Source organism: Gallinula chloropus (genome assembly GCF_964237585.1).
Source record: "Gallinula chloropus genome assembly, chromosome: 26".
In the NCBI taxonomy this organism is placed as follows: Eukaryota; Metazoa; Chordata; class Aves; order Gruiformes; family Rallidae; genus Gallinula; species Gallinula chloropus.
In genome coordinates, this window is record NC_140111.1 from 5,468,783 (window position 1) to 5,493,969 (window position 25,187).

Here is a 25,187-nt window from a genome sequence, read left to right on the forward strand (position 1 = left end):
GGGGGGGGGGTGCAGAGAGGACGGCAGAGCCCGTCACGCGAAGGGGATCCCGGCAGCAGCCAGCGCACCTCAGGCCCCGACCGCGAAGAGAGGCCGCTGGGCCTCTGCGCCGCTCGGGAGCGGGGACGGGCCCGGAGCGAAGCGGCCCCGGAGCGAAGCGGCCCCGGAGCGAAGCGGCCCCGGAGCGAAGCGGCCCCGGAGCGAAGCGGCCCCGGAGCGAAGCGGCCCCGGAGCGAAGCGGCCCCGGACCCGACGCGCTCCCGCCGCCGCCCGGCTCCCCTCAGGGCGCTGCCGAGCCGAGTGGTGGTGGCGGCCGCCCGGCCCAGAGCCCCACGCCCGCCCTCAGCAGCCGCCCGGCAGCAGCGCATTTCGCGCCCTTTCCGCCGCGCCTGGGGGCAGCGCACCTGGCAGCCAATCCCGAGCCCGGGCAGCGGCACGTGACCCCCAGGAACGCCCTCTCATTAGCTCCTCCCTGCGACGTAGCGTGACAGAGTCGGGAAGGTCGCGGCTGATTGGTTCTGCCGGCGCCACGTGACCTCAGGATACCAGGATGTGCGGAAGCGCGCGTCTGCTGACGTCGAAAGCCCCGCCCCCTCCGCCCGCCGCTTCCCCGCTCTCCGGCCGTGTTTATTGTTGTGGTTTCGCCGCGCCTGGCCCCGCCCCCTCCGGCCAATCAGAGCGGTGAAGGGGGTGATTGGCAGTTGGCGCCGCCAGTAGCATCGCTCGTCTGGCGCGGGGCTGGCCGCCTCCGGGCCGCCATGTTAGGCTCGTCGTGCCGCTCGTCGGGGCCGGTGCGGCTGGGTGGGCAGCGCGGGATGGAGTCGCCCGTCACCCTCCGCGTCAGCTGCCGCGGCGACACACAGACCTTCCTGGTCTCCGACTCGGCGCACACGACCTGGGCGGACGTGGAGGCCATGGTGAGAGCGCTGCCCGCGCCGTGCCGCCGGCGGAGGCCCCGCTGAGGCGCAGGGGCAGCTCCGCCCGGGGGGAGCCGGCCCGGTGAGGCGCCGGGAGCGGAGCCGCGTCCCTCTCGGCGGGCTGTTGGGCCCTGTGTTTGCTCCGCTGCCGCCTCAGCAGCGTTGGCCGCGCTGCGGGCCTGGCCTGGCGTGAGGAGCGGCTCCTCAGGGCCCGGCTGCCTGTGGGCCGGTTGTTGCGCGGCGAGCGGGTGCCCCTCGCTTCCCCCTTCCCCGCTGTCAGGGCTGCTGGGCCTGGGCGCTGCGGCCCTGCAATGTCCCACCTGTGCCTCCTCTGTGCCTGAGCGGGTGCGGTGCGTTGTAGGAGGCTTTCCTGAGGAGATGGCTCTGCTCGCTGGGCTACAGTCGCTGCCACGCAGCTTTGGGCTCGGGATTCCTGTGGGATGGGTGGGATTGAGCTGCTTCTGCTGCTGGGGTTTGTGTCTGTCTGTCTGTGTGTGTGTGTGGACAGGTGCTCATGGCAGTCTGTGTGCCGTGGCCTTGGTGTGTTGAGGGGTCCTTGTCTGGCTGCTGGGGGGTGTGTGTCTCTGTGTGTGTGTAGACAGGTGCTCATGGCAGTCTGTATACTGTGGGCTTGGTGTGTTGAGGGGTCCTTGTCTGGCTGCTGGGGGGTGTGTGTCTGTGTGTGTGTGTGGACAGGTGCTCATGGCAGTCTGTATGCCGTGGCCTTGGTGTGTTGAGGGGCCCTTGTCTGGGTCTCTATTTCCAGTGTTGTTCAGTGAAAATTCCTTTGCTGACAGAGGCTGAAACGCTGTAGTGAGGATTCCACTGGTTATGAAGCCAGAGTGATTTTTAAAGTTCTCTATTCTGTAGCAACTGTTCCATCGGGCTGTTTGTTTCTTTTCTTTAGCTTGCTGTCAGAGTTGCATTTTAAGAGTTTATAAATGTTTTGGGTGGGAAGGGAGCTCAAAGCCCAGCTAGTTCCACCACCTGACATGGTCAGGGACATCCCTCACCAGCCCAGGGTGCCTAAAGCCCCATTCAGCCTGGCATTGAACCCTCCCAAAGATCCAGGGCAGCCCCAGCTTCTCTGGGCACCTTGGGCCAGGGGCTCCACACCCTCCCAGGGAAGGATTTTGTCCTGATGTCTACCCTCCTCCAGTTTAAAAAGTAATTTACTTTCAGTTTGGTTTGGGTTTGGTTTTTGTTTTGTTCTGCACTGATGTATTCCAGTGTAACTTGCAGGAGGCTTTTGCATTGTGTCTTCCTCAACATTTGAACTGCATCAGCTTCACTCCTTGGGTTTTAGTCTTAGAGAAGAGGTGCTAGTTCAGGCTTAAAATACCTGCTGGTAAACAGACCCTGTAGGAATGTCTGAGCTAATCAGAATCTTCCTTGTAGCAAAGCTGGAAGCAGATAGGTGGCTGTGTGGGCGTGGGGCTGTCCTTCGTGTCAAGCACTCTGCCGGTGAGGGTGTGGTGTTCTGTGACAGCTTCTCCAGCTGGTGTGTCTGCTGGGTGTTGTGGGAGTGACTGTTTCAAGGGAGCATCGGCTGAAGTGTGTCTGTGTAGGGGAAGCAACTGGTGGAGAGGGGTCAGAGGAGCCACGGAGATGAGCAGAGGGATGGAGCAGCTCCCCTATGGAGAGAGGCTGAGGGAGCTGGGCTGGTTCAGCCTGGAGAAGAGAAGGCTGTGGGGGGACCTCATTGCAGCCTTCCAGTCCCTGAAGGGAGCAGAGGAACAGGAGGGGAATCAGCTTGTTAAAGGGCAGAGACTGGCAGGACAAGGGGGATGGAGTGAAGCTGGAGGAGGGAAGGGTTGGATGAGATATTAGGGGGAAGTTCTTTGCAGAGAGAGTGATGAGGGGCTGGAACAGGCTGCCCAGAGAGGGGGTGGGTGCCCCATCCCTGGGGGTGTTCAAGGCCAGGTTGGATGGGGCCCTGGGCAACCTTGTGTCCTGTGTTTGAATGTATTAACAGCTTCTGGTCTTTACTGTAATGGGCAACCTGATCTCTGCCCTCTACCTTGAGGTGTAGGGGAACAGTCTGGGCTCCTGGACAGTGTAGACACAGACCATGGTTTATTCGTGACAAGCTAAGTGGATTTTCTTGCTGCACTCCCTGTGTTAATTTGGGATATATCACTGGAATAACCTGCCTTGAGCACACTTGTGGTGGAGTGGATGTAGCTATGTCACTGTGCTCCTGTGGTGCTATGTAAGTCCCAGCCATCTCCTGTCTTCTGAGGCTGCTGATGTTCCTCTGTTGGGTCCAGCCTAGCAGAATGTCTCAGTTGAGCAGTTTGTCAGAGAGAATTTCTGTGGAGAACAATCCAGCTTGTGTAGGTGTTACCAAAATGCACATGAGCCTCAGAGACTGTTACTGTTACTGGACACAGCTCTGCCTGTTAATGCAGATTACAGAATAGCTGCTCAGCTTTGTTTTTCCCAATTCTGATCTCTAGACCTGATTTACATGTTCAGATGAACAGTTCAGGGAGTAGTACAGTGAGATCACAGAGTCCCTGGGTTGGAAAAGACCTTAAAGATCATCAAGTCCAACCATCCCCATCCTGTGCTAAACCAGATTCCTGAGCACCTCATCTACCCGTTTTTAAACACCCCCAGGGAAGGTGACTCAGCCCCTCCCTGGGCAGCCTGTGCCACAGCCCCACAACTCTGCCAGGGAAGAACTTTTCCCTCCCATCTGCTCTGACCCTGCCCTGGGGCAGCTTGAGCCCATTGCCCCTTGTCCCATCTCCTGTCCCCTGGCTGAAGAGACCATCCCCCACCTCTCTGCACCCTCCTGGCAGGGCAGTGGAGGTGGGGAGAAGGTCTCCCCTCAGCCTCCTCTTCTCCAGGCTGAACACCCCCAGCTCCCTCAGCTGCTCCTCAGAGGATTTGCCCTCCAGCCCCTTCCCCAGCCTGGTTGCCCTTCTCTGGACTCGCTCCAGGACCTCAATGTCCTTCTGATGCTGAGGAGCCCAGAACTGGACCCAGCACTCGAGGTGCAGCCTCCCCAGTGCCCAGTCCAGGGGCACAATCCCCTCCCCAGCCCTACTGGCCACACTATTTCTGACACAAGCCAGGATGCCCTTGGCCTTCCTCTTTGATACTTTGCTCTCTTTAGTACTTGAATTAATCCTGGTTTCTCAAAACACAAATAGGTCTGAAAAAAAAACCCCAAAGCAAGGCAAAGGCTGCTCAGCTGTGTGACCTGTCACTCTGGTGCCTTTTAATGGAAAAATATCAGCATTTGGTGGTTGTTGCCTTTAGCTTTTCTATGTTACAGTGTTTACAGTGACTGAGTTGGTTACCCATGAGGCAGTCCTGTTACAATGGAAAGGTTGGTATGTGTTTTGGTGTAAACATTAACTTGGGAAGGTGAAACATCAAAGAACTTCACAGAATCCCAGAATCACAAGGTTGGGAAAGACCTTTAAGATCATCAAGTCCAACGGTTCCCATCCTGTGCTAAATCAGATCCCTGAGCACCTCATCTACCCTTTTTTTAAACACACCCAGGGGCAGGGACTCAACCCCCTCCCTGGGCAGCCTGTTCCAGGCCCTGACAACTCTTTCAGGTAAGATTTTTTTTTTTCCAATATCAAATCTTAAACTTGTTTTTTTCTTTTGATTACAGAAGGGCAGCAAAGGTTGGAGGCAGGACACTGGGGGGGGTGTTTTGAATTCAGAAAGGATTTTGTAAACAGTGTTTATTTCATCTGAAAAACTGAAAGGAGGAAGAGTGGAAGGGTTGAAACATTGTCCCCTATTAATGCTCATGTAACTGAAAAGATCTGTGGTGCCCCCTCATTGTGGTTTTTCTCTTTTGTTTCCTTCCAGGTGAAAGTCTCATTTGACCTGGACAATATTCAGATCAAATACATCGATGAGGATAACGATGAGGTAAAACACCACCCCCATCAGCTCTACCAAAACGTGACTGCTGTGAACCCTTCTGTCTGTTAATAATTAGTGGGGGCCCTTCAGGAGTGCCTGTGAGGTGGATCAGAGGTGATGTTTTTGCCCCTCTGATAAGAAAACAGCCGTTATTCTTGTGGCTTCACTCTGAGTGTAGCATACTTGGTTTTAAATAAGATCTTTTAGAAGCTGCTGTCTTTCTTTTTCCCACCATATTGAAACAACTCGTGGTTGTATGTGCTCTGAGGGAGGGATGTTTGTGTTGAGGGACTCTCTTTCCTTTTATCAGGATGAGGTAGTTGTAGCTGTGTTTGTACCCTGTCTCTTCCATCTACACTCCTTCCTCTGAAAAATGTAGGTCCCCTGTCATTAGCATGTTTACTGCAGTGATCTGGTCTCCTCAAATCCTCTGCTTGTTTTATGCAAATGCTATAATCTCCAAGCAGATTAGTGACTCAGAAAACAAACTGGTTACTTCTAGTTGTCCTTGCTGAGTAACTTCCTGCTTGGCATAACCTCACCTCCCCCTATTCTTTCTGTTTATCCAGAGATTTGGTACAGAATGAGTTCTCAAACCAAACACAACTTTTGCAATTCCTCTTCCACTACGTGGTTTGTGGCTCTGCCAAACTCCAGCAGTGGGGACCTTTGACTTTTTTGTTGGTTTTTTTTCTTTTTCCCTGAAGGGGAAATGTCAAAATGCTTCCAGCAACGTGTCAGTGAAGGATTTTCCCCCTTATTTTCCAGCATATATATCTATATAAATACATGGCTGCATCTCTTAGAGATCTTTTTCAGATGGTAATGAGTAAACACTGTTCAGAATGGTGCTGTATTTATTAAATAGCTTCTTCTAGTAGTGACTTATGTGCAAAGCTGATAAATAAAACTTGGAGGAGCTGGGCTTGGCTTGTATCTGAATCCCAGCCTGGTCTAGGTTGGAAGGGACCCCAAGGATCAGGGAGTTCCAACCCCCCTGCCACAGGCAGGGCCACCAGCCTCCAGGACAGAGCAGTTATGTGTTTCTTGTGGGGCATTAAAGCAACTTCTGTGCTTGTGCAGTGAACCCAGCTGATGCTGGTGGCACTTCCAGTCGATGAGACCACGTTTGTCCTGGATCTTCCGGTGGTGCCAGGGACTTTGCTTATTGTGCAAACTGCAGAGAGGCCAATGGGCTGCTCCAGGACACCACAGCACTGATTAATGATTAAATATAGCAGGAATAACAACTAGCTGAAGGAGTGGCAATTTAGAAAGGGAACAAAAAGATGTTTAATTTGGAAGTGTGTTAGTTTTAAGAGGAACACAAAAATCTTTGGGTGGCTCTGACTCGCTGTTCTTTCTCTTTGCAGGTCTCTGTGAACAGCAAAGGTGAGCTGCTGCTTTCAAATCTGTAGAGACACCCCAGCTCTTGGTCATGTTTTTGGAGAAGCAGTTGAGAGTGTTTGCCTTTTTTGATGTCTGGATCTTGTGTGTGGTTGGGGATCAGATTCTTCCAAAAAAGAAAGAGGTTTTGATGCACAGGAACAAATGAGAAATTGCTGAATTAGTGGAATATGAATTCTCTCAGCTGTGGGAATGTGGTTGCTTGTTGCTGTGTATACAACTTCTTCCTTCAGTAGCACTATTTTAAAAGAACTTACAGAAGGTGTGGGAGATGCTCCTTGATGTAAGGGTCCCTGAGTACTGTATTAAACTTACTTCTATTGTTTAAATGGGGAAAATTCACATTTCTTTCCCTTTTTCTTTAGAGGAATATGAAGAAGCTCTGAAGGTAAACACTCTGAGTTTTTTTTGATATATTCATACTTCTCCAGTTAAAATTGGTGTAGCTGAGGGGGGGAAATAAAAGCCTTACCTGGCCCATGGCAGTCAGAACAGCTCAGTTTCCTGGCTTTGTGCACTAGCTGGGCTTTTTTCTTTCACATCCAGGCTAATCCTGATTTGTATAGATTAGTTGTGGTTCAGGGCCCTGAGCAGCACTGGTTAAATGACCAGCTTCCTCTAACAGCAATCCCATGCTTGGACACCCTGGACTCTGCTGGGATCCCTTTAAAAATCCTCCTACATAGACTGTAACAGCTTTACCATAGAAAAGATCCTGCTGGATAGCTGAATAATTAACTTTTAATAAGCTTTTTGATAAGCCTACTGGTAACTTCTAAGGAAAGCAGTTTATGGCACTCTCAGTTTATGGTACTTTGGTGTTTCACTCAGCTTCAGTGTTTGTGTCAGCCTTTCCCCAGCCTCTCCAGATTAGTGCTGTATTCCTCAGGGGTTTGTGGTTTGGTTGTTCATGGAGTAAAGATGGTGTATGTGTGTTTTGTTTGTTTAGATTGCAGTTAAACAAGGAAATCAGCTTCAGATGAATGTGTATGAAGAAAAGCCATCTCTGAAAGAAACTTCACATTCTTCTTTGCAACCACATGACAAAACCATGACAGAAAAGTTGCTGCTCCTTCAAGATAAGAAGAAAGCTCATCCACCCTTTGCCATGCTGGCTCAGGGGTTAGAGGGAGACTTAAAGAATGAAAAGGAGCAGGCAGTTCAGGTAGGATGCAGAGCTGGGTTATATATTGACGTGTAATTCACTGTACAGACTGATTGTAAGAGCTGTGGAGTTCAGAAGTTTGTCTTCACTTTCAGCTACCTGCACCCACTGCCAAAATTGTTTTGAGTTTCTTCAGGAGGGTATTTTGATGCTGGGTTTAGAAATACAGATTCTTTCATCTTGACCATTCCTAAGTATTTTGATTAAAAAAAGCAGTTGTTCTCTCAGAGTCTTGGTTGTCTAGGAACTTATGTTTGACTTGATTTCTTTAACTTTGTGTAATTACACTCAGATGCTAATAAGGCAGAAATCTTACAGGAAAATGTCACTGGCTTCCTTGTGGTGTTTTCCCACTATTTTCTGAACAACTTAAAATATCCTTTTTTTGCTAAGGACACTTGAGGAGAGAGCTGTTGGAAAGTGGCTAACATGCTGTATGAAGGATTTCTGCAGCTTTACATATTTAAGGCTTGTGACTTTTGTGGAGTGTGGTTTTAATTTGTTTTCTTGTGTTGTTTGTTTGTTTTCCCAGCAAAATTTAAATCACACTAGAACTGGAAGAACAAATGAAAATCCTCCAGAATGGTTTACTAGCTACTTGGAAACAGTAAGCATGTCTACTGCTCAGTTTTAATATTCTTAAAGGAATATGTTAAGAGGCTGTGGGTGGATGATAGACACATCTACAGCCTGGGAGAAGAGCTCCTGGAGAGCAGCCCTGCTGAGAAGGACCTGAGTGTCATGGGGGATGAGAAACTGAACATGAGCCAGCAGTGGCTCTTGCAGCTGGGAGGGGTGACGGGATCCTGGGCTCCATCAGCAGAGGGGTGGCAGCAGGGACAGGGAGGGGATTGTCCCTCTCTGCTCTGCCCTGGGGAGGCCCCAGCTGGAGTCCTGTGTCCAGAGCTGGGGCCCCAGGACAAGAAAGATGTGGGACTGGTGGAGAGGGGTCAGAGGAGCCACGGAGATGATCAGAGGGCTGGAGCAGCTCCCCTACAGAGAGAGGCTGAGGGAGCTGGGCTGGGTCAGCCTGGAGAAGAGAAGCTGTGGGGGGACCTCATTGCAGCCTTCCAGTCCCTGAAGGGAGCAGAGGAACAGGAGGGGAATCAGCTTGTCAAAGGGCAGAGACTGGCAGGACAAGGGGGATGGAGTGAAGCTGGAGGAGGGAAGGGTTAGAGGAGATATTGGGGGGAAGTTCTTTGCAGAGAGAGTGGTGAGGGGCTGGAAGGGGCTGCCCGGAGAGGGGGTGGGTGCCCCGTCCCTGGGGGTGTTCAAGGCCAGGTTGGCTGGGGCCCTGGGCAACCTTGTGTAGCTCCAGGCCTGGAGGTTGGTGTCCCTGCCTGTGGCAGGGGGGTTGGAGCTCTGTGATCCTTGGGGTCCCTTCCAACCTAGACCAGTCTGTGATTCTGTGCCCAACTCTGTACATCTGATCACACTTGCTCTTGGTACTTGTCACCAGGACTTTAAAGGGTATTTAGGCATCTAATTGCTTTGCTTTTGTGGTGATAAATGGAAAATAGATATCTAACTGTGACTGCACAGTGTAGGTTTTATCTTAAAGAAAAACCAAGTTTGCTAAATGCCACTTCTTCTCAGGAGTGGCTTATTTGGTTTCTGCAGTCAGTTGCTCTGTGTGTAGTTTTAAGTAGCTCCCATGCTGAAATCCTCCTTGCATTCTAGGTACTTGTAGGGACCTCAGTGCACACATGATGAGAGAGCATGAGTATGGTGTTGCTGTTGGAGGCTCTTGTTTGACCAGTTCCTGTAGGGTAATGGTTAGGGTTTCCTGAGATGTGAAGTAGGATTGTGACCTTGCTTTTCTTGATTGTTTAGTTAAGTAAATACTTTCAGGAGGCCAGGGAGTATAACCTATAGATTAACAAGATGTGGGTGTGAACTTGTTTTGAACAGCTAATAAACATCACTGGGAAGCAGTTAGATGTGAATGCTGAGAATCCATTAGCTGCTGAGCTTTTGAAACTAAAAGGTACAGTGGCTCAATAGCATTTGCATTTATCTTGAAGGGCTTTTTTCCTAACACCTCCCTCCCTTTTCCACCTCTTTATACAAACTATAGGTAGAACAACTTAATGATTGTATTTAAAACATTCCTGGTGGACAAAATTGGGACTTGATGACAGAGACTCCAGAGGGTTTTGTTGGGAGTTGTGCTCATTGTCTCAGAGATGAGTTTCCTTCCCTTTGTGCAAGGTGATGGAACAAAAGCAGCATATGAATATGTGACTTTGAATTTGCCTTGGTAAACCATAGGGACAGGTATCTTCTGAAACACAAATCCTCTTTGAAGAGTGCATTCCTTCTTTAATTTCATGTGGAATGTGCTGAGAGGATGGGAAGTGGATTCTGAGCTGCTTTAGGACTTAGGGACTGGGAGAACTGGGACGCTGGAATGCAACTTTGGGAGCCGCAGAGGTGAGTCTCCTACATGACTGTCACTTTTTTCAGTTCAGGGAACAAGTGGTGAAGGAAACTGTTGAGAAACTGGAGCAGAAGTTATATGAGAAGCTTGTTCATCACAACCAGCCTCCAGATCTTTCTGAGAGCTCTATGACAGCAACACCTCCAACTTCAGAGAGCAGCGACCAGTGTGACTGGCTCATCTCCTGCTGCAACTGCCAGGCCCGAATTGTTGGAGTTCGTTACCAGTGCAGGTAGGTAGAACATGAGGAGAGATGGGAGAGGGGGAAACCTAAATGTGGAGCATGTGAATGAATCTGAGACACTTCCTTGCTGCTGCAGACTTCTAGGTTTCTAACCTGTATGGTTGCAGAATCTCTAGTGTGTGTCTTGCAGACAGCTTACATTCTCTGGTGTGGTGACTCGACCTTACCCACATCAAAGCAAGATGAATTTTGAGCACACATGATTGTTACAGTGAGACTGCTTTGTAACACTTGCTATATTCTCAAAAACCCTTTACCTTTGTTTGCCTGTGAAGTGCAGTATTTGTAAAGGAAAATGTTTAGTTTACTGAACTAAATGAAACAACCCCCCCCCAGAATTTACAACCACCAGTCTGTAATAGTCCTTTATTTAGTCCTGAAAGTCAATGAGACTAAAGCAGGTGATGCTTTCCTTTAATCATCTTACTGTTGTCAATTTAATGATACAACATAGGTTTTGATGAGTGTCTCAAGTGAGGTGTCAAATGTGATGTTTTTATTTGAATGGGGCAGCTGCTGTTTTAAGTTTTAGGACTGGGCAGCAGCAGTGAATGGAATGCAAATAGTGGTTTTCTCTGGGTGTTTATTTTTCTTGGAGGCAGGAGGTATTTTACCAGTCCTCTTCCTGCAGGAGCAATCTGCTTGGCATCCCTGAATGCTTTAGTTGACTTATCCTCTGTATTTGCATAAGTAATCCTCTGTGTTTTGATAAGGAGTGTATGGACCATGCTAGGGATGGATGAGGAGCAGACAGAGAGCTTATGGGTCAGGATTAAAGGGAGGGCAGGAACAGGAGACAGTATAGTGAGGTCTGCTACAGGCAACAGACCAGGAAAACCAAGTGGATGAGGCCCTCTGTAGACAGATGGGAGCAGCCTCATGTTCACAAGCCCAGGTCCTCAGTGGGGAGCTTCAACCACCCCAATGTCTCTTGGAGGGACAACACAGCAGGGCATAAGCAATCCAGGAGGTTCCTGGAATGCACCAATGACAACTTCCTTCTCCAAGTGATAAAGCCAATGAGGAGAGGTGCCTTGCTGGGTCTTCTCACCAACAAGGAGGAGCTGTTGGCTGCAGTGATGATGAAATGGTGGAGCTTGATATCCTTGGGGAAGGAAGGAAGGAAGGTGCACAGCAAGCTCACTACCCTGGATTTAGGAGTCAGCTTTGGCCACTTCAGGGATGTGCTTGATAGAGTACCATGGGACAAACCTGGGCAGGAGGGAATCTTTGAGGTCCCTTCCATCTCAAAGCCTTCTAAGATACAGAGTATGATACTGATTCTGGCATGTATTTAAAGTAGAATGCTTTATGCTTTATAGCAACAGTTTGCTAAAGGAAGCATCAAGGTTTTTTCAGTGTGTATTCCAGAAGAAAGTGAGAACTGTGGTGCAGTTTTACCAGAGACATTGTTCATCCTGGAGAAGAGAAGGCTGTGGGGGGACCTCATTGCAGCCTTCCAGTCCCTGAAGGGAGCAGAGGAACAGGAGGGGAATCAGCTTGTTAAAGGGCAGAGACTGGCAGGACAAGGGGGATGGAGTGAAGCTGGAGGAGGGAAGGGTTAGATGAGATATTGGGGGGAAGTTCTTTGCAGAGAGAGTTGTGAGGGGCTGGAACAGGCTGCCCAGAGAGGGGGTGGGTGCCCCATCCCTGGGGGTGTCCAAGGCCAGGTTGGCTGGGGCCCTGGGCAACCTTGTGTAGCTCCAGGCCTGGAGGTTGGTGTCCCTGCCTGTGGCAGGGGGTTGGAGCTCTGTGATCTTGGTGTCTCTTCCAACCCAGACCAGGCTGTGATTCTCTGATCTAGGTATTCCAGGTGGCTCCAAATACTGATCTCTAAGTGAGAGAATCAATTTCTGTTTCACTCAAGCCCTTCTTGCCATGGTAGTATGGCAGAAATGGAAGGATTAATTACCCTTTGCTTTCTAGTGTATTAATTCTGTGTCTGCCTCTTAACAGCACTCTGCCTTTTCTGCTTTGCAGCCTGTGCCCAGCTTACAATATCTGTGAGCAGTGTGAGGCAGGAACATACGCTCATGACCCCAATCACGTCCTGTTGAAGCTGAGAAGGCCAGTGCTGAGTCCTGCTGAGAGCTACAGCCTGGCTGAGTTCCCACCTCGCCTGCCTGCTACTCTGGAGCAAGTGAGGTAACTGGTGGCACCTGACAAGGTTACACTGACAGCAGAGTGGAAACACCTGTATTGGGGTTGATGTTCAGCTTTTTATTTTAGGTTTGGTGACAAAAAGAAATGGAAAATTGTACTCTAACTTTTATTGTGAGGAGCAAAAAAAGCTATGTGCTTACAAGTGGCCTAAGCCACAAATCCTACAGCATTTTTAATAACAAAGTAGAACACAGAATTTGAGAGGTTGTGTTTTGGAGTAGGCTCTAATTTGCCTTTAAGTTTGCTCTTGCACTGAGGCTGTTCCAAATACTTTACTAAGCAGCTCTGAAGGTGTTTGTAAAGTCACCTGGTATCCACTCCAGAAGCAAGAGACATTTCCTGGAAGTGTCCCATTTGTGACTAAGGCTGTGTTGGCTGAAGCCCAACAGATTAGATGTTAGTTCAGATTAGATATTCCCCCAGGCTGGGGAAGGGGCTGGAGGGCAAATCCTCTGAGGAGCAGCTGAGGGAGCTGGGGATGTTCAGCCTGGAGAAGAGGAGGCTGAGGGGAGACCTTCTCCCCACCTCCCCTGCCCTGCCAGGAGGGTGCAGAGAGGTGGGGGATGGTCTCTTCAGCCAGGGGACAGGAGATGGGACAAGGGGCAATGGGCTCAAGCTGCCCCAGGGCAGGGTCAGAGCAGATGGGAGGGAAAAGTTCTTCCCTGGCAGAGTTGTGGGGCTGTGGCACAGGCTGCCCAGGGAGGGGGTTGAGTCCCTGCCCCTGGGTGTGTTTAAAAAACGGGTAGATGAGGTGCTCAGGGATCTGGTTTAGTTTAGGATGGGAATGGTTGGACTTGATGATCTTTTAAGGTATTTTCCAACCTTGTGATTCTGTGACTGAATTCTAATCAGTTTAATGTGTTGTAACAAGGTGGCTCATTCTCTCTGCAGGCTCCAGAAACAAATGGACAAAAGATTCCTGAAGGCAGAAAAGCAAAGGTTACGAGCAGAGAAGAAGCAGCGCAAGGCAGAGGTCAGAGAGCTCAAAAAGCAGCTTAAGTTGCACAGAAAAATCCATCTGTGGAACTCCATCCACGTGTTGGAAACTAGCAGCTCACCTGCTCTGAAACCTGAGAGTCTCCAGCCTAATGCTATCCTGTAAGAGATGGTAGCTGAGCATTTCTTAGTTGTGCTGTTTGTCCTTTCATGCTGAGATGAAGTTAAAGTGTGGAAGGTTATGAAATTGCTCACTTAAAGCATGGTTGGTCGCTGGACCCTGGGAGAATTGTGTCTAAATGGAGTTTTCCATGTGGAGTGTGTTTGTGTGTGTGTTTGGGAGGCTGTAGGAGAAGAAAGGCCAACTGATGGTTACTACCAGAAACATACAGACTTGTCTAGGTTTGGGAGGAAAGGGAATGCCTGGGATTGCCTGTCTGTGTATACAGCATGAATCAGTGTTACTGCCCCTTTTTAAAAAGTCTCTGTCTTCCTGCTGGGTTCCCTGCACAAAGCCAGGTCTGTTCTGAGTGCCTGTGTCAGTGCTCTCTTCTTTTTAATGTCATTTTAGGCTGAGCCTCATGACACAGCAGCCTGTCTGGGCTGCACTTAGCATCTGCTGGTCCCTGTGGCTTTATGAATGCCCAGGTGTCAAGTACATGTCATGTAAAGTACTGTCCTAGTTTCTTTAACTCATCCTTTCTATTTAGGGCATTTAAAAGTCAAATTAACATTAATCACTTACACTTGTGGGGAGCTTTAAATAGCTCTCTGCTTCATTTTTTGCTGAACAGGCACATGACAGGAACAAAACCAATGCTAATTTAGGTCTGAATTCTTTTATTTTAGATTGTTTTAACTTCACATGGATATGAGCTGCTTCATTAGCCTCCTCTCTGTGCCCAAATTAACAGTGAAGATTTGGATTAAATATATTTTTGATCCCTTTTCATTAAAAAAAAACCCAACTGTAGGATCTTGCTGAAAAATACTGCTTGTAAAGCCAAATAAAAAGACACTGGCACTTAGATTATAGCATGTGTTTGTGATTCAACAACATAAAGGTAATGACTGAATTCCCCAATGGAATCAACAGCTCAAACTGCTGCCATACTAAACCAGATGAAGACTGGTGAACTTTTCTCTGTTAAATCTGAGTTCTGTAATTCTAAGAATATTCTTCCAAATAAACCTGTCTTGGTTTGAGGTATTTCTTTTTGCCTCAAGTGAAGGAAAGCAAGCTGTGATGTTTTTGGCTTATGATGTCAACAGGAGCTAAAATGTGAGAATCTAGAATTGTTTCTAGAGATAAAAGAGGAAAACAAGTAAAATTACTTCCTCAATTTTGGTGTATCTGTTTGTTTCCCTTTTCCTCCAAACCCAGGAGTCCTAGTGAACCCTTCCCAGCAGTTGTCCCAACACTCAGTGCAGTATTTGTGGATGAGAATTTGCCAGATGGGACCCACTTGCAACCAGGAACAAAGTTTGTCAAGCACTGGCGAATGAAAAACACTGGCAACGTGGAGTGGAGCTCAGACACAAAGGTATACCTTGCTTGCTGACACTTTTACACACTAACATAGCTCTGTAAGATGATACTTGTATGCATTGGGAATGTGAATTCTTTGTCAGAACCCATTTAGGATTTCATTTGGCCTCTTAATTATGGGGATTCTGGGGACAATAAGCTGACCAGGTACTCTTTACAACTGTAGACTACAGGAGAAAAGCAGTCAAGAGTAATGTCACTGAACATGTCTTCCAGTGCTGTTATGTTACAGTTCAACCTTGTTTACAACAGGTGTGTTGCTCCTCCAGCTTGGAAAGCCTTTCTTGTGGGTGACCCAGTTCATGTTGAAAGACAAAGGTCTTTGGTGATAGTGACTAACATGAGATTGTTTACCAGCAGCTGCTCTTCTCCATGCCTGGTATCCTTGAGGCTTTTCAGCACAGGAACTTCTAAGTATTCCTTACAGTCCACAGTTTGCAGAGAGGCTTGTGACTGTAACCTGTGCTTTTTCTGCTTTGTATTTCAGCTGAAACTCATGTGGGGAAATCTGACTTTGGCATCTTCTGAAAAAAAGGATGTGTTGGTGCCATCCCTTCCATCGGGACAAGTAGGAACTGTTTCAGTTGAGTTTGTAGCTCCTAATATAGAAGGAACTTACACCTCTCACTGGAGACTGTCACACAGAGGGGAACAGTTTGGGCCCAGGATCTGGTGCAGTATTGTTGTGGATCCCTCTGCAGCTACTGACTACCTAGAAAGCAATTGGAAGGATTCTGACTTCTGTCAGAAGGATAAAGCTTCCAGGATGAAACAGGCAAGTGGCTCCTACAGTATTTGGGATGGGTCTGAATCACATAGTAGAAGGAATGATGAATGTTGTTAGGTGCACTAGCAGCGTCCTTCACTGTTTGGATTTCCAGGGGATTCCTTTAGTTGTTTGCTTCTAACTTTTAGTTTTAATAGCAAAGTAACACAAATTCTATTGCATTTCTGTGTTCTGAAATGCTCTTTGACAGGCATGAGATTAATTATCAGTTGTTTGCAGCTGTTTGTCTAGTTCTGAACCGAAATGCTGCAGGGCTTCTCTTTGTTAGGTCTTTTGTCTCTAAACCAAGTTGAATTAAATCTCTGTTCTGGTTTCTTACACTCAATATTCAACCTTTACACTTCATCTAATTGTTTTATTTGCTACCTAAGGGGGTTCTGGGACTTTGCTTTTGCAGGATGCTTCCTTAAAGGCAGAAGCAGGTGCTCAACTGATGGGTGAAATCATGGAGCAGGCTGAAATACCTCTGCCAAATATTCCTTTAAAGGTCAAAAATCTGCCAAGTGAGAGAGAATTTTATATCCCATCTGTCGACCTCCTCACTGCACAGGTAAAGTGCTGACATTCAGGTAAAGAACCCCAACCTGCATAGGTTTGGTAGCTAGGTACATGGAAATCCCTATGAATAAAAAGCTTCTGAGCTCTCAAATAGCCACTGTGTTTTCAGGAAGAGTTGCATTTTATACTGCAGAACTCTTTTCTTGGATTAGTGCTGGGGACTGTAACTGCACAGGAGGTACGTGCAGGACAGACTGGGCCTCTCAGTGAAGGCTCATGGGGTTGAGTCTTGGGGCCCTCACAAGGGTCTACTTAGCTCTTGCCTGCTGCTGCCCTGATTTGTGTACCATGTTCTGTGATGTGGGTCTGTGTTATCACAGAATCACAAGGTTGGAAAAGACCTTTAAGATCATCACGTCCAACCATTCCCATCCTAAGCTAAACCAGATCCCTGAGCACCTCATCTACCCTTTTTTAAACACACCCAGGGAAGGTGACTCAACCCCCTCCCTGGGCAGCCTGTTCCAGGCCCTGACAACTCTTTCAGGGAAGAACTTTTCCCTCCCATCTGCTCTGACCCTGCCCTGGGGCAGCTTGAGCCCATTGCCCCTTGTCCCATCTCCTGTCCCCTGGCTGAAGAGACCATCCCCCACCTCTCTGCACCCTCCTGGCAGGGCAGGGGAGGTGGAGAGAAAGTCTCCCCTCAGCCTCCTCTTCTCCAGGCTGAACACCCCCAGCTCCCTCAGCTGCTCCTCAGAGGATTTGCCCTCCAGCCCCTTCCCCAGCCTGGTTGCCCTTCTCTGGACTTGCTCCAGGACCTCAATGTCCTTCTGATGGTGAGGAGCCCAGAACTGGACCCAGCACTCGAGGTGCAGCCTCACCAGTGCCCAGTCCAGGGGCACAATCCCCTCCCCAGCCCTACTGGCCACACTATTTCTGACACAAGCCAGGATGCCCTTGGCCTTCCTGGCCACCTGGGCACACTGCTGGCTCATACTCAGCCTGCAGCCACCCAACACCCCCAGGTCCTTCTCTGCCTGACAGCTCTCCAGCCAGTCTCCCCCAGCCTGTAGCGCTGCAGGGGGTTGTTGTGTCCCATGTGCAGCACTCTGCCCTTGGCCTTGTTACACCTCATCCCGTTGGGCTCAGCCCATCGGTCCAGCCTGGTCAGATCCCTCTGAAGAGCCTCCCTACCCAGTTATGGGAAGACTGACCTCTCTCATGCTGAGCAATTAACAAAATGGTGTAGGTTTATTTGTAAGTTAATGGGATGTGATGCTGTGAAGTACAGCACAAGGTTCTGTTTCAGAGTCTGATGAGAACTCTGTGGTGTTTCTTCCTGTAGGATTTGCTGTCCTTTGAGCTGTTGGACATCAATATTGTGCAGGAATTGGAACGAGTGCCACACAATACTCCTGTTGGTAAGGGTCTTCCTGACATGGGCTGTCTCTAGTGTTCTGCATTAACCATGTAACCCATGAGAAACTGAACTTACCTGTGCAACAGGCTTATTTGCTCTTCAGGCTAGAGTGTCTTCCCAGCTCTTCTTTTTGATTCTTGCTGCAGTCTTAGAGGAAATATTTGAGAGTGCTTTGTGTCCTTTGTGTTTTTTGCTCTTGGTGGCCTCTCGGCTTCACATCCCCCAGACCATGAGATTCCAGATGCTGAAGAAGGCTGCCCTTTTCTTTGCTCCATCAGTGACAGTGTAATGGAAAGCACTAATTGTTTATTTCACAAATTATCTAGTAAGATAATGGAGTTTTTTCAGTCTTGGAAGACTATCCCTTAAAGGATAACTTCTTAAAAGGTTGCTTTCTGGAGGAAGGAAAGTTCCAGCACCTTTAATGCCAGTTATCTTTGCTGCTTTTTCTTTTCAGACATGACTCCATGCATGTCCCCTTTGCCACATGATAGCCCCTTGCTGGAGAAACCTGGCTTGGGTCAGATAGAGGAGGAGAACGAGGGGAGTGGATTTAAACCAGTGCCTGGTAAGCAGCAGTGGGAGTTTGGGGTGAGAGGATGAGGCTATTGTCACTTCCATGCTCTTAGCAGTCTTGATGGCTACAAAGAATTTTAAGTCCTGTCTTTCTCTTCTCTGGAAAAGGAAACAAAGTTGTTTGGATTAGAAACCTGTAGTCTGATGGTACTCTGTAGAGATTGGAGCATATTATGTGTAGAATTCAAAACTACAAATGCTCTTCTTGATTTGTGCTACTGCAAGAACTGTTGGGACAATTAAGTTTGCCCTTTTTAGACTAGATTATACTTACACAGTCCAGGTGAGGCCCCCATACTTCTCAATCACTTCCACATGCAACTTGAAAGAACTCTAAATTCTTCCATCTTTTAAAAAGAATTAACACATTGAGTCAACAGTAGCCTTGGTTAGACTAAAATATTCTTATTTCCTTGCTGTGGTGTTAAAATAACTCATGTTTCCCCCTCAAAGGGATGACAGAGGCCTGCTTTCCTGCAGATCCCTGTGCAGTGAAAGTGAAAGCTGAACATCCATTGAACCAGGAGGAAGGGGAGGAAGATATGAGTGGGACTCAGTTTGTCTGTGAAACTGTGATTCGCTCGCTAACCCTGGATGCTGCACCCGACCATAAGCCCCCCCAAAGAAAGAAAACCCTCCAGTGTAAGTACCCTCTCCAGCTGGGTTCTGTGGCTTTTCCCTCTTGCAGTCAGACACTGGCCACAAATTGCCCTGTGCTGCAGGTAGGGATTCCACTTTTAATTGTTGTTCCTGATTGCTTTATTAGACCCTTTGCAAAGGTTGCAAGACACTTTCAGCTGCAGTGTGACGAATGAAGAATCCCTGAGGATGAAAACTAACTCCACTTCCAAAAAAGAAGTGAAGATTCATCAGTCAGAGGCAGTGATGCAAAACAACTGTGGTAAGTGAAATACTTGTGAATTTAAGATAAAACTGTATAAGAGTTAAAAAGATCTGACACTGTTGTAGGAAATTTATCCTTGTTAGATCATGAGGATCGTTACTACATCAGAAAATTGGTGTCAGTATCCTGAACAAGCAGCTGGTTTAACAGCTGCTTTAAAGTGAATTTGAGCCATAAAGGTTGCAGTGGGGTATTCAAATACACACCTGTGTGAAGTGTGGCTGGTGCATCCCTGTTTTGTATGTGTGGCTTGAGGACAGTGCTTCTGGCTTGCTGATGCCTGTAATTTAGGACCTGAAAGCTGATGTTTATGTTCAGTGTAGCTCTTGTTCCTGTTTTTATTGTAAGCATTATATATCAGCAGCATGTCTGCATAGGCTTAGCAGTAAGATCTCTTACTCTTTCACACTATACCCCTATCTTCCCCCCCTTAGACAAAGAAAATGATACCATTAATTTCATCAGTAAAGGTTTATGGTTGTTCCTCACACTTGCCTTTTGTCTGGGACAATGCTGCCTGCTGCTATCCCTGCAAAATGGACAGTTAATAATGCTTCACTCTTCCTGCTAGGAGACCTCCAGCTGTCTGGTGAGAGAGCAAACCCCTGCAGTGATACCAGCAATTCTGAGGAAGAGGAAGATGATGACAAAGATGATGTTCAGAGTCAAGGCTCCTCTGTTTCATCTGAGGATTATATCATCATTCTCCCTGAGTGCTTTGACACCAGTCGTCCCTTAGGGGAGTCGATGTACAGTTCAGCTCTTTCTCAGCCCAGTCTGGAGAAGACAGGAGAAGCTGAAGCAGGAGCAGAGCATCCTGAAGCAGGAGACCAGGTGCAGCTCCCCAGCCTCAGTGACACTTCAATAGCTTCACAGACACCAGCTGTAGAACAGCTGAGCCCAGAGACTGAGGACACCTTGCCCCAGACACAGAGGTGCGCTACTTGGGCCAGGACGGTTTGGGGAGTGTTGCTGTAGAGTCAGCAGGGGGTTGTGTTAAAGTTCAGAGTCCAGACAGAAATTGTTCCTCCCCAAGTTCTGTCACATGCTGGAGTGACAAATCCAATGTTTTATAAAGCCTGTGTTTCCTGATGAAGTGAGTGGGAGAGAGGGAAGGAAGGGCTCATGTGAAGATGTGAAGCTTTCTTGTGACTTAACCTACCTGTGTACTTAGAGAGTAAAAGTAGCAATCGTGTTTTCTTCCCTTATGTTCTCAGGAATCTGTCATCTCTTCAGAATCATATCTTCCAAGAACCAAACATACCAGTTCCAGAGCATATCTCTTCCACTCCTCATCAAACAAGAGAAGGTATTGACAATCATCAAATAAGAGCAGGTATTGCATGAAGGGTGCATCCAAAGATGCCTGGTATTGGATTTGATGTCTTGTTATTCTTGAGGAGAGCAGTCTAGCAAGTAATGATTGGTTTTCTCTGGGTGTTGAAGTGTTACTATATAGAAAACTTGAATAAAGAAATGATCAGCTGAGAGCATCTATTCATTAGAAATGGTAGGAGGGTGCTCAGAAGTGTGTGTTTGACATCTGGAAAATTGCCTCACTCTGGAATTAATGAGCTGTGTATTTAAGCTGCTGTTACAGTCCCTGGGAGCTCAGACAGCAGTTCATGTTATGTTAAAGTAAACACCCACTGACTAATCAGCCAAATGACTTCGTGAAATTCTCTTGATTGTTTTGACTGGAGTGAGGATCCTGTATCCCTAGTTTGTGCCTGGATAACTAAATGTGAAAGTACTAATTCTGGACTGAATCCCACTCCTTTCCATTTATATACATGTTACATCTCTTTAGTGTCTCATTAACTGGACATGGTGATACAGTCTCTTTTCCTGTTCCAGAACCTAGTGGTGAAGACAGTCATGGACCAGGATCTTCTGGATTTCAAACCAGTCAACAGAAGTACTCAGAATACCCAAGGTAATAAAGCTGAAGCTGTGACTGCACAAATACTGTTTTAAACTTGGAACTGCTGAATTAGACACCTAGGAAAAAACAGTGGCTTACAGATCCTTGTGCAGTCCATGTGTTGTAGAAAGGCCTCCCTTAAAGGGAACATGCTGGGTTAGGTAACGCTTTCATAAGATCTCGTTTTTTACTGGGACATGAATAAGAAGGATGCAAAACTGTCAAGCAGAAGTGTATGAAGGGCTCAGGCTGAATCTTTCTAACATTCTGTGGGGTTTGATTGGGTTTTTTTTCCCCCTGGAAAATACTGGGATTTTTAAAAAAAGGGATTTTTGCAAGCCTACTACAAAGTTAGGCATCTTACAGTACTGAGACTGGAGTTAGAAGGCAAAACACTGAGCAGAATGTTAAGTGACTTCAGGATTGCCAAAAAACATGGAAATTACTCTGGTCTGAATGGGTGTTTCAGAGGATTGTGTTTACATTACATGTTCTCACCCAGAACTATGTAATTCTTTACAAATGGCCAGGTAATGGAACACAAGCTAATGTACTTCAGAATAAACCCACAATTTCATAGATGGTGTCAGGAAAGCAGGGATGAGCTTCCTGGATAGCTCAGTTCCCAAACAGCAATGATTCCTTTGTATCATAGGTTGTTCTCTCCAACAAAAACTAAATCCCAGTTGGCACATCATCAGGGAGAGACTTGAATTTCATGTGAAACAAACAGTTTGTTTTACTGACCTTAAAGTAATGCCTGACCTCTCTGCAGATACCCTCAAGGAAGCAGCATTGCAGGAGAACTAGTTAAAGGAGCTTTGTCAGTTGCTGCTTCTGCCTACAAAGCACTATTTGCTGGACCACCTGCTATAGAACAGGTAAATCTCCTTCCTGTGTGAGCTTCACAGTGTGCCAACCTTAATATTACAAAATCTGTCTTATAAATGTGTCGGTATTCTGGAGGACTTCATGTGACAGTGACATGTTAAATACTTTGGAGCGTCTTTGAAGTGTGCTGTTCCACCAGCAGGTAGGGAAATCCAGGCCATGGGGACAGAAGCCTGTCTTTCTAGTGTCATGTAGAATCAGAGAATCACAGGGGTTGGAAGGGACCTCCAGAGCTCATGGGGCCAAAGCAGCTCCCTAGGACAGGTCACACAGGTCAGTGTCCAGACAGGGTTGGAATCTCTCCAGAGAAGGAGACTCCACACCCCCTGGGCAGCCTGTCCCAGGGCTCCCTCACCCTCACTGGGGAAAAGTTCTTGCCCATGTTGGTGTGGAACTCCCTATGCTCCAACTTGCAGCCATCACCCCTTGTCCTGTCCCCACAGACACTGAAAAGGGGCTGCCCATTCCCCCTGCATCCCACCCTTCAGATATTGATAAACATTCATAAGGTCCCCCCTTAGTCTTCTTCTCTCCAGGCTGAACAGCCCCAGCTCACTCAGCCTTTTCTCACAGGGGAGATGCTCCAGGCCCTTCATCATCTCCACAGCCCTTCTACTTTATAGAAGTAGTGATCACCTTCTGTAAGCAAAGGGTGGAAGTGAATATGAATGGCTTAATTGTGGAGAAGAGGCCTCAGTGCCTTAATTACATCAGTTTAATGCCAGGCAACTGCTTCAAACAGCAAATCTGAGTTCTCTTTCCATAGCTGACCTTACTGCCTCTTGTTTTCAGCAGCCTGCAGCCATGGAACAGCACACTGCTGCTCTTCTCTCCAGCCTGTGTGAGATGGGATTCTGTGACAGGCAGTTAAACCTGCGACTGCTGAAGAAATACAACAATAATATGGTTCAAGTGGTAACTGAATTGCTTCAGATCAGTAACAGTGACTGGTACAGTGGTAGGTGCTGAGTCTTCCTGGTGGAGGGAGGAGTAGTCTTCATTGAGTAAAAGCTGATTGAACACTGCAATGGCAGCAGGCTGCTCCTCAGCTACGTTCTGTTTGGAGGGGTGACTCAAACTTTGGCTTTTCTTTGAGCTTTTCACTTTTTCTCATGGAAATGTCAAACTCTTGTCACAGCATCTTACGAATTGGAGACCAGAATTTGAACTGTTCCTTGGACCTCATAGTTAAGTGAGTAGTCTCTAAGTCTCTAATTTCATACCAAATCCTTTTATCAGGGAATCCTATAGAATTACTTTCAACTTCTACCCAGATGGGAACTTCCCTTTTTATTGTGTGTACAATTCTTTTTGATTTTAATTTTTGTTTAGGCAGCTGGAAACTTGTTTTGGTGACTTAACAAGCTCTGGACTCTAGGAACCAATGTACAATGCTGCTGTGAAATGTAGTCTTGCCTAATTTACAAGAGATGCCCACAATTAGCAAGTTGTGTTTTCTGATATGATTTAGTAATTGATTTGTCCAGTGCATGATAGTAATGTAACAGACTTCAACCTTACAAATATTTCTTCAAAGAAAAAGGTTGCTCATACAGAAAAGCCAACTTGAACCATCAAGTTCTGCTTGTTTCTCCAAGTGTAACTGCTGTTAGACTGATGAATGCAGGAATGTCACTGTTTCATGTAGCAGGATGAAGCAGGAGAGTGAATTTACCAGCAGCAATTAAACCTTCTTTAGTAGTGACAGTGTAAAACACCTGTCTAACAGGAAAATACAGCCTGCATGAAGGATTTGGTTAAAGGGTAGGAAAGGATCTTTTTAAGGATCTTTACAAAAATGTTACATTTCACCACTGATTTTTTTTCAGTGTGGTGTAAGCCTCTTCAAGCACTGAAGAATGTATAGAAACCTAGATCTGAGTTAGAGTGCAAGTTCTGGTGATGTTTAGGAACGGGAAGAGGCTTGAGGTAGAGGTTTTGTGACTGACTTTATAGTTTGAATAAATGCATTAACTTTAAGCAGTTGTAAGTGTCTGGTCTCCAGTGATGGTTCTAGCTGCTCCCATGTTTCCATAGGCACAGCTGCAGGATTAATTTTTCACACAAGATTTTCTTTAGATGCCCATATTTAATTGGGAAATCCAAGAATTCCCTTCTAAATGTGCTGAGGGAGATTTGATCCTGAAGAATCAGGATAAAGGAGCGACTTGAGCCTGCTGTGCAGTGGTGTAGCCTAGCTAACCTCTGAGCCCCATCCCTCTGAAGGTGACAGCAGTGTTAGCTACATTCTTTCAAGCAAACCACCTTCCTTGCTGTGGTAAGAGACCATTGATCCTAAAATACCTTTACTGCTGCTTCCAACTAAGGTGTTCCTGTCTTGTCACAATGCCCCTGAAGCAGTATGAGGATTGTGACTGAGCGGGTGATCAGTAGTAGTGACTTTTAAAAGACATTATATATACTCTTAGAGATAAGATACCAGTAAAAGAATTGAAGGAAAAAAAAAAATATGTATCATACCATTTCTGTTTTAAGCCTATTTTTATAGATTGTGGAAGATATACTCTTAAATGTTTATTTTGAAATACAGTCAGACTATTTTGCAGTGTTTCCCATCTCTCTGTACACCTGTATCTCTCTGTAAGGTGAAACTGCTGGTTCTTTCCTCACTGTACCTTGCTGCACGCTGTTTAGAGTTCTCTTTTGGCTTATGCCTACTTCAGGAGGAGGAGGAGGAAGGGATATGGATGAAGTGCAGTAGCTGGTGCCCTTTCCAGGCTGCCTGCTTTGGTCTGGAGCACCCAGCAGGACCATGTACTCCCTGTCCCCCCCCATCCTCAGGCTGTGTTACCATGTTCTTTAAGTTAATAAAACACTAAAGCGTTGGGAGAGGAATCCTTGATTGCAGACTGAAATGTGAAGTGTGAAACGCGGTTTTCCCTAGGAGTTGGGTAACCTACCCCCAGGTTTAGGGTCCCACCCCCTTCCCGAGCGCAGACCCGGCCCCTCTGTCCTGCTTGGGGCGAGCGCTTTCCTGCTGCCCCCTCCGCACAATAAAGCTCTGTGTCCCTCGGGCTCCCTCGACTCCTTACTGCCTTCGAGCGGCGGAGGGGAGCGCTGTGTGTCCCCCCCACACCCCCCCCGCTTCCGTGAGGGGCACGTGTCCCCTCCCGGCCGCTCCCCGCCGCTTTCGGTTCCGTTTCGCTGCGCTCGGCGCCCGCCCGGTAAGCTGCAGGGGCCGGGGCGGGGAGCGAACGGGCCCGCGGGGGCTGCCGGTGCCCGGGGAAGAGGTTGGGACTGGGGGGGAGGGTGTGGAAATGGGAATGGGGGCGGTGGCTTCTCGCCGGTGGGGGCCCCGGTCCTTCTCGACGCCCCGCGGAAGCCACCGAGTGGCTGCGCGCTGCGCTTCCCCTGCGGCCCTCGGGGCGCTCGGCTGCGTGGGGCTGGAGCGGGGGTGTCGCGGGGGTTCTGGGGAACCTGGAAGACTGGCGAAGGGCGGGCCGTGGAG

The 25,187-nt window shown here is 47.8% G+C and overlaps 1 protein-coding gene across 1 annotated transcript; it reads left to right on the top strand.

Annotated features, from left to right (window-relative positions):
- Positions 1–758: 758 nt before the first annotated feature.
- On the top strand, positions 759–24,755 carry NBR1 (NBR1 autophagy cargo receptor; the record flags this gene model as incomplete). Its single annotated transcript, XM_084275427.1, has 21 exons — positions 759–952; positions 4,652–4,820; positions 6,188–6,206; positions 6,587–6,609; positions 7,171–7,386; positions 7,919–7,993; positions 9,853–10,058; positions 12,051–12,215; positions 13,125–13,331; positions 14,554–14,713; positions 15,206–15,493; positions 15,903–16,055; positions 17,349–17,424; positions 17,881–17,991; positions 18,453–18,641; positions 18,766–18,900; positions 19,475–19,838; positions 20,121–20,212; positions 20,761–20,839; positions 21,603–21,708; positions 22,511–24,755. The coding sequence occupies 21 exons, from the start codon at positions 759–761 to the stop codon at positions 22,685–22,687; spliced, it is 3,204 nt and encodes a 1,067-aa protein (XP_084131553.1). The 3' UTR covers positions 22,688–24,755.
- Positions 24,756–25,187: the final 432 nt, after the last annotated feature.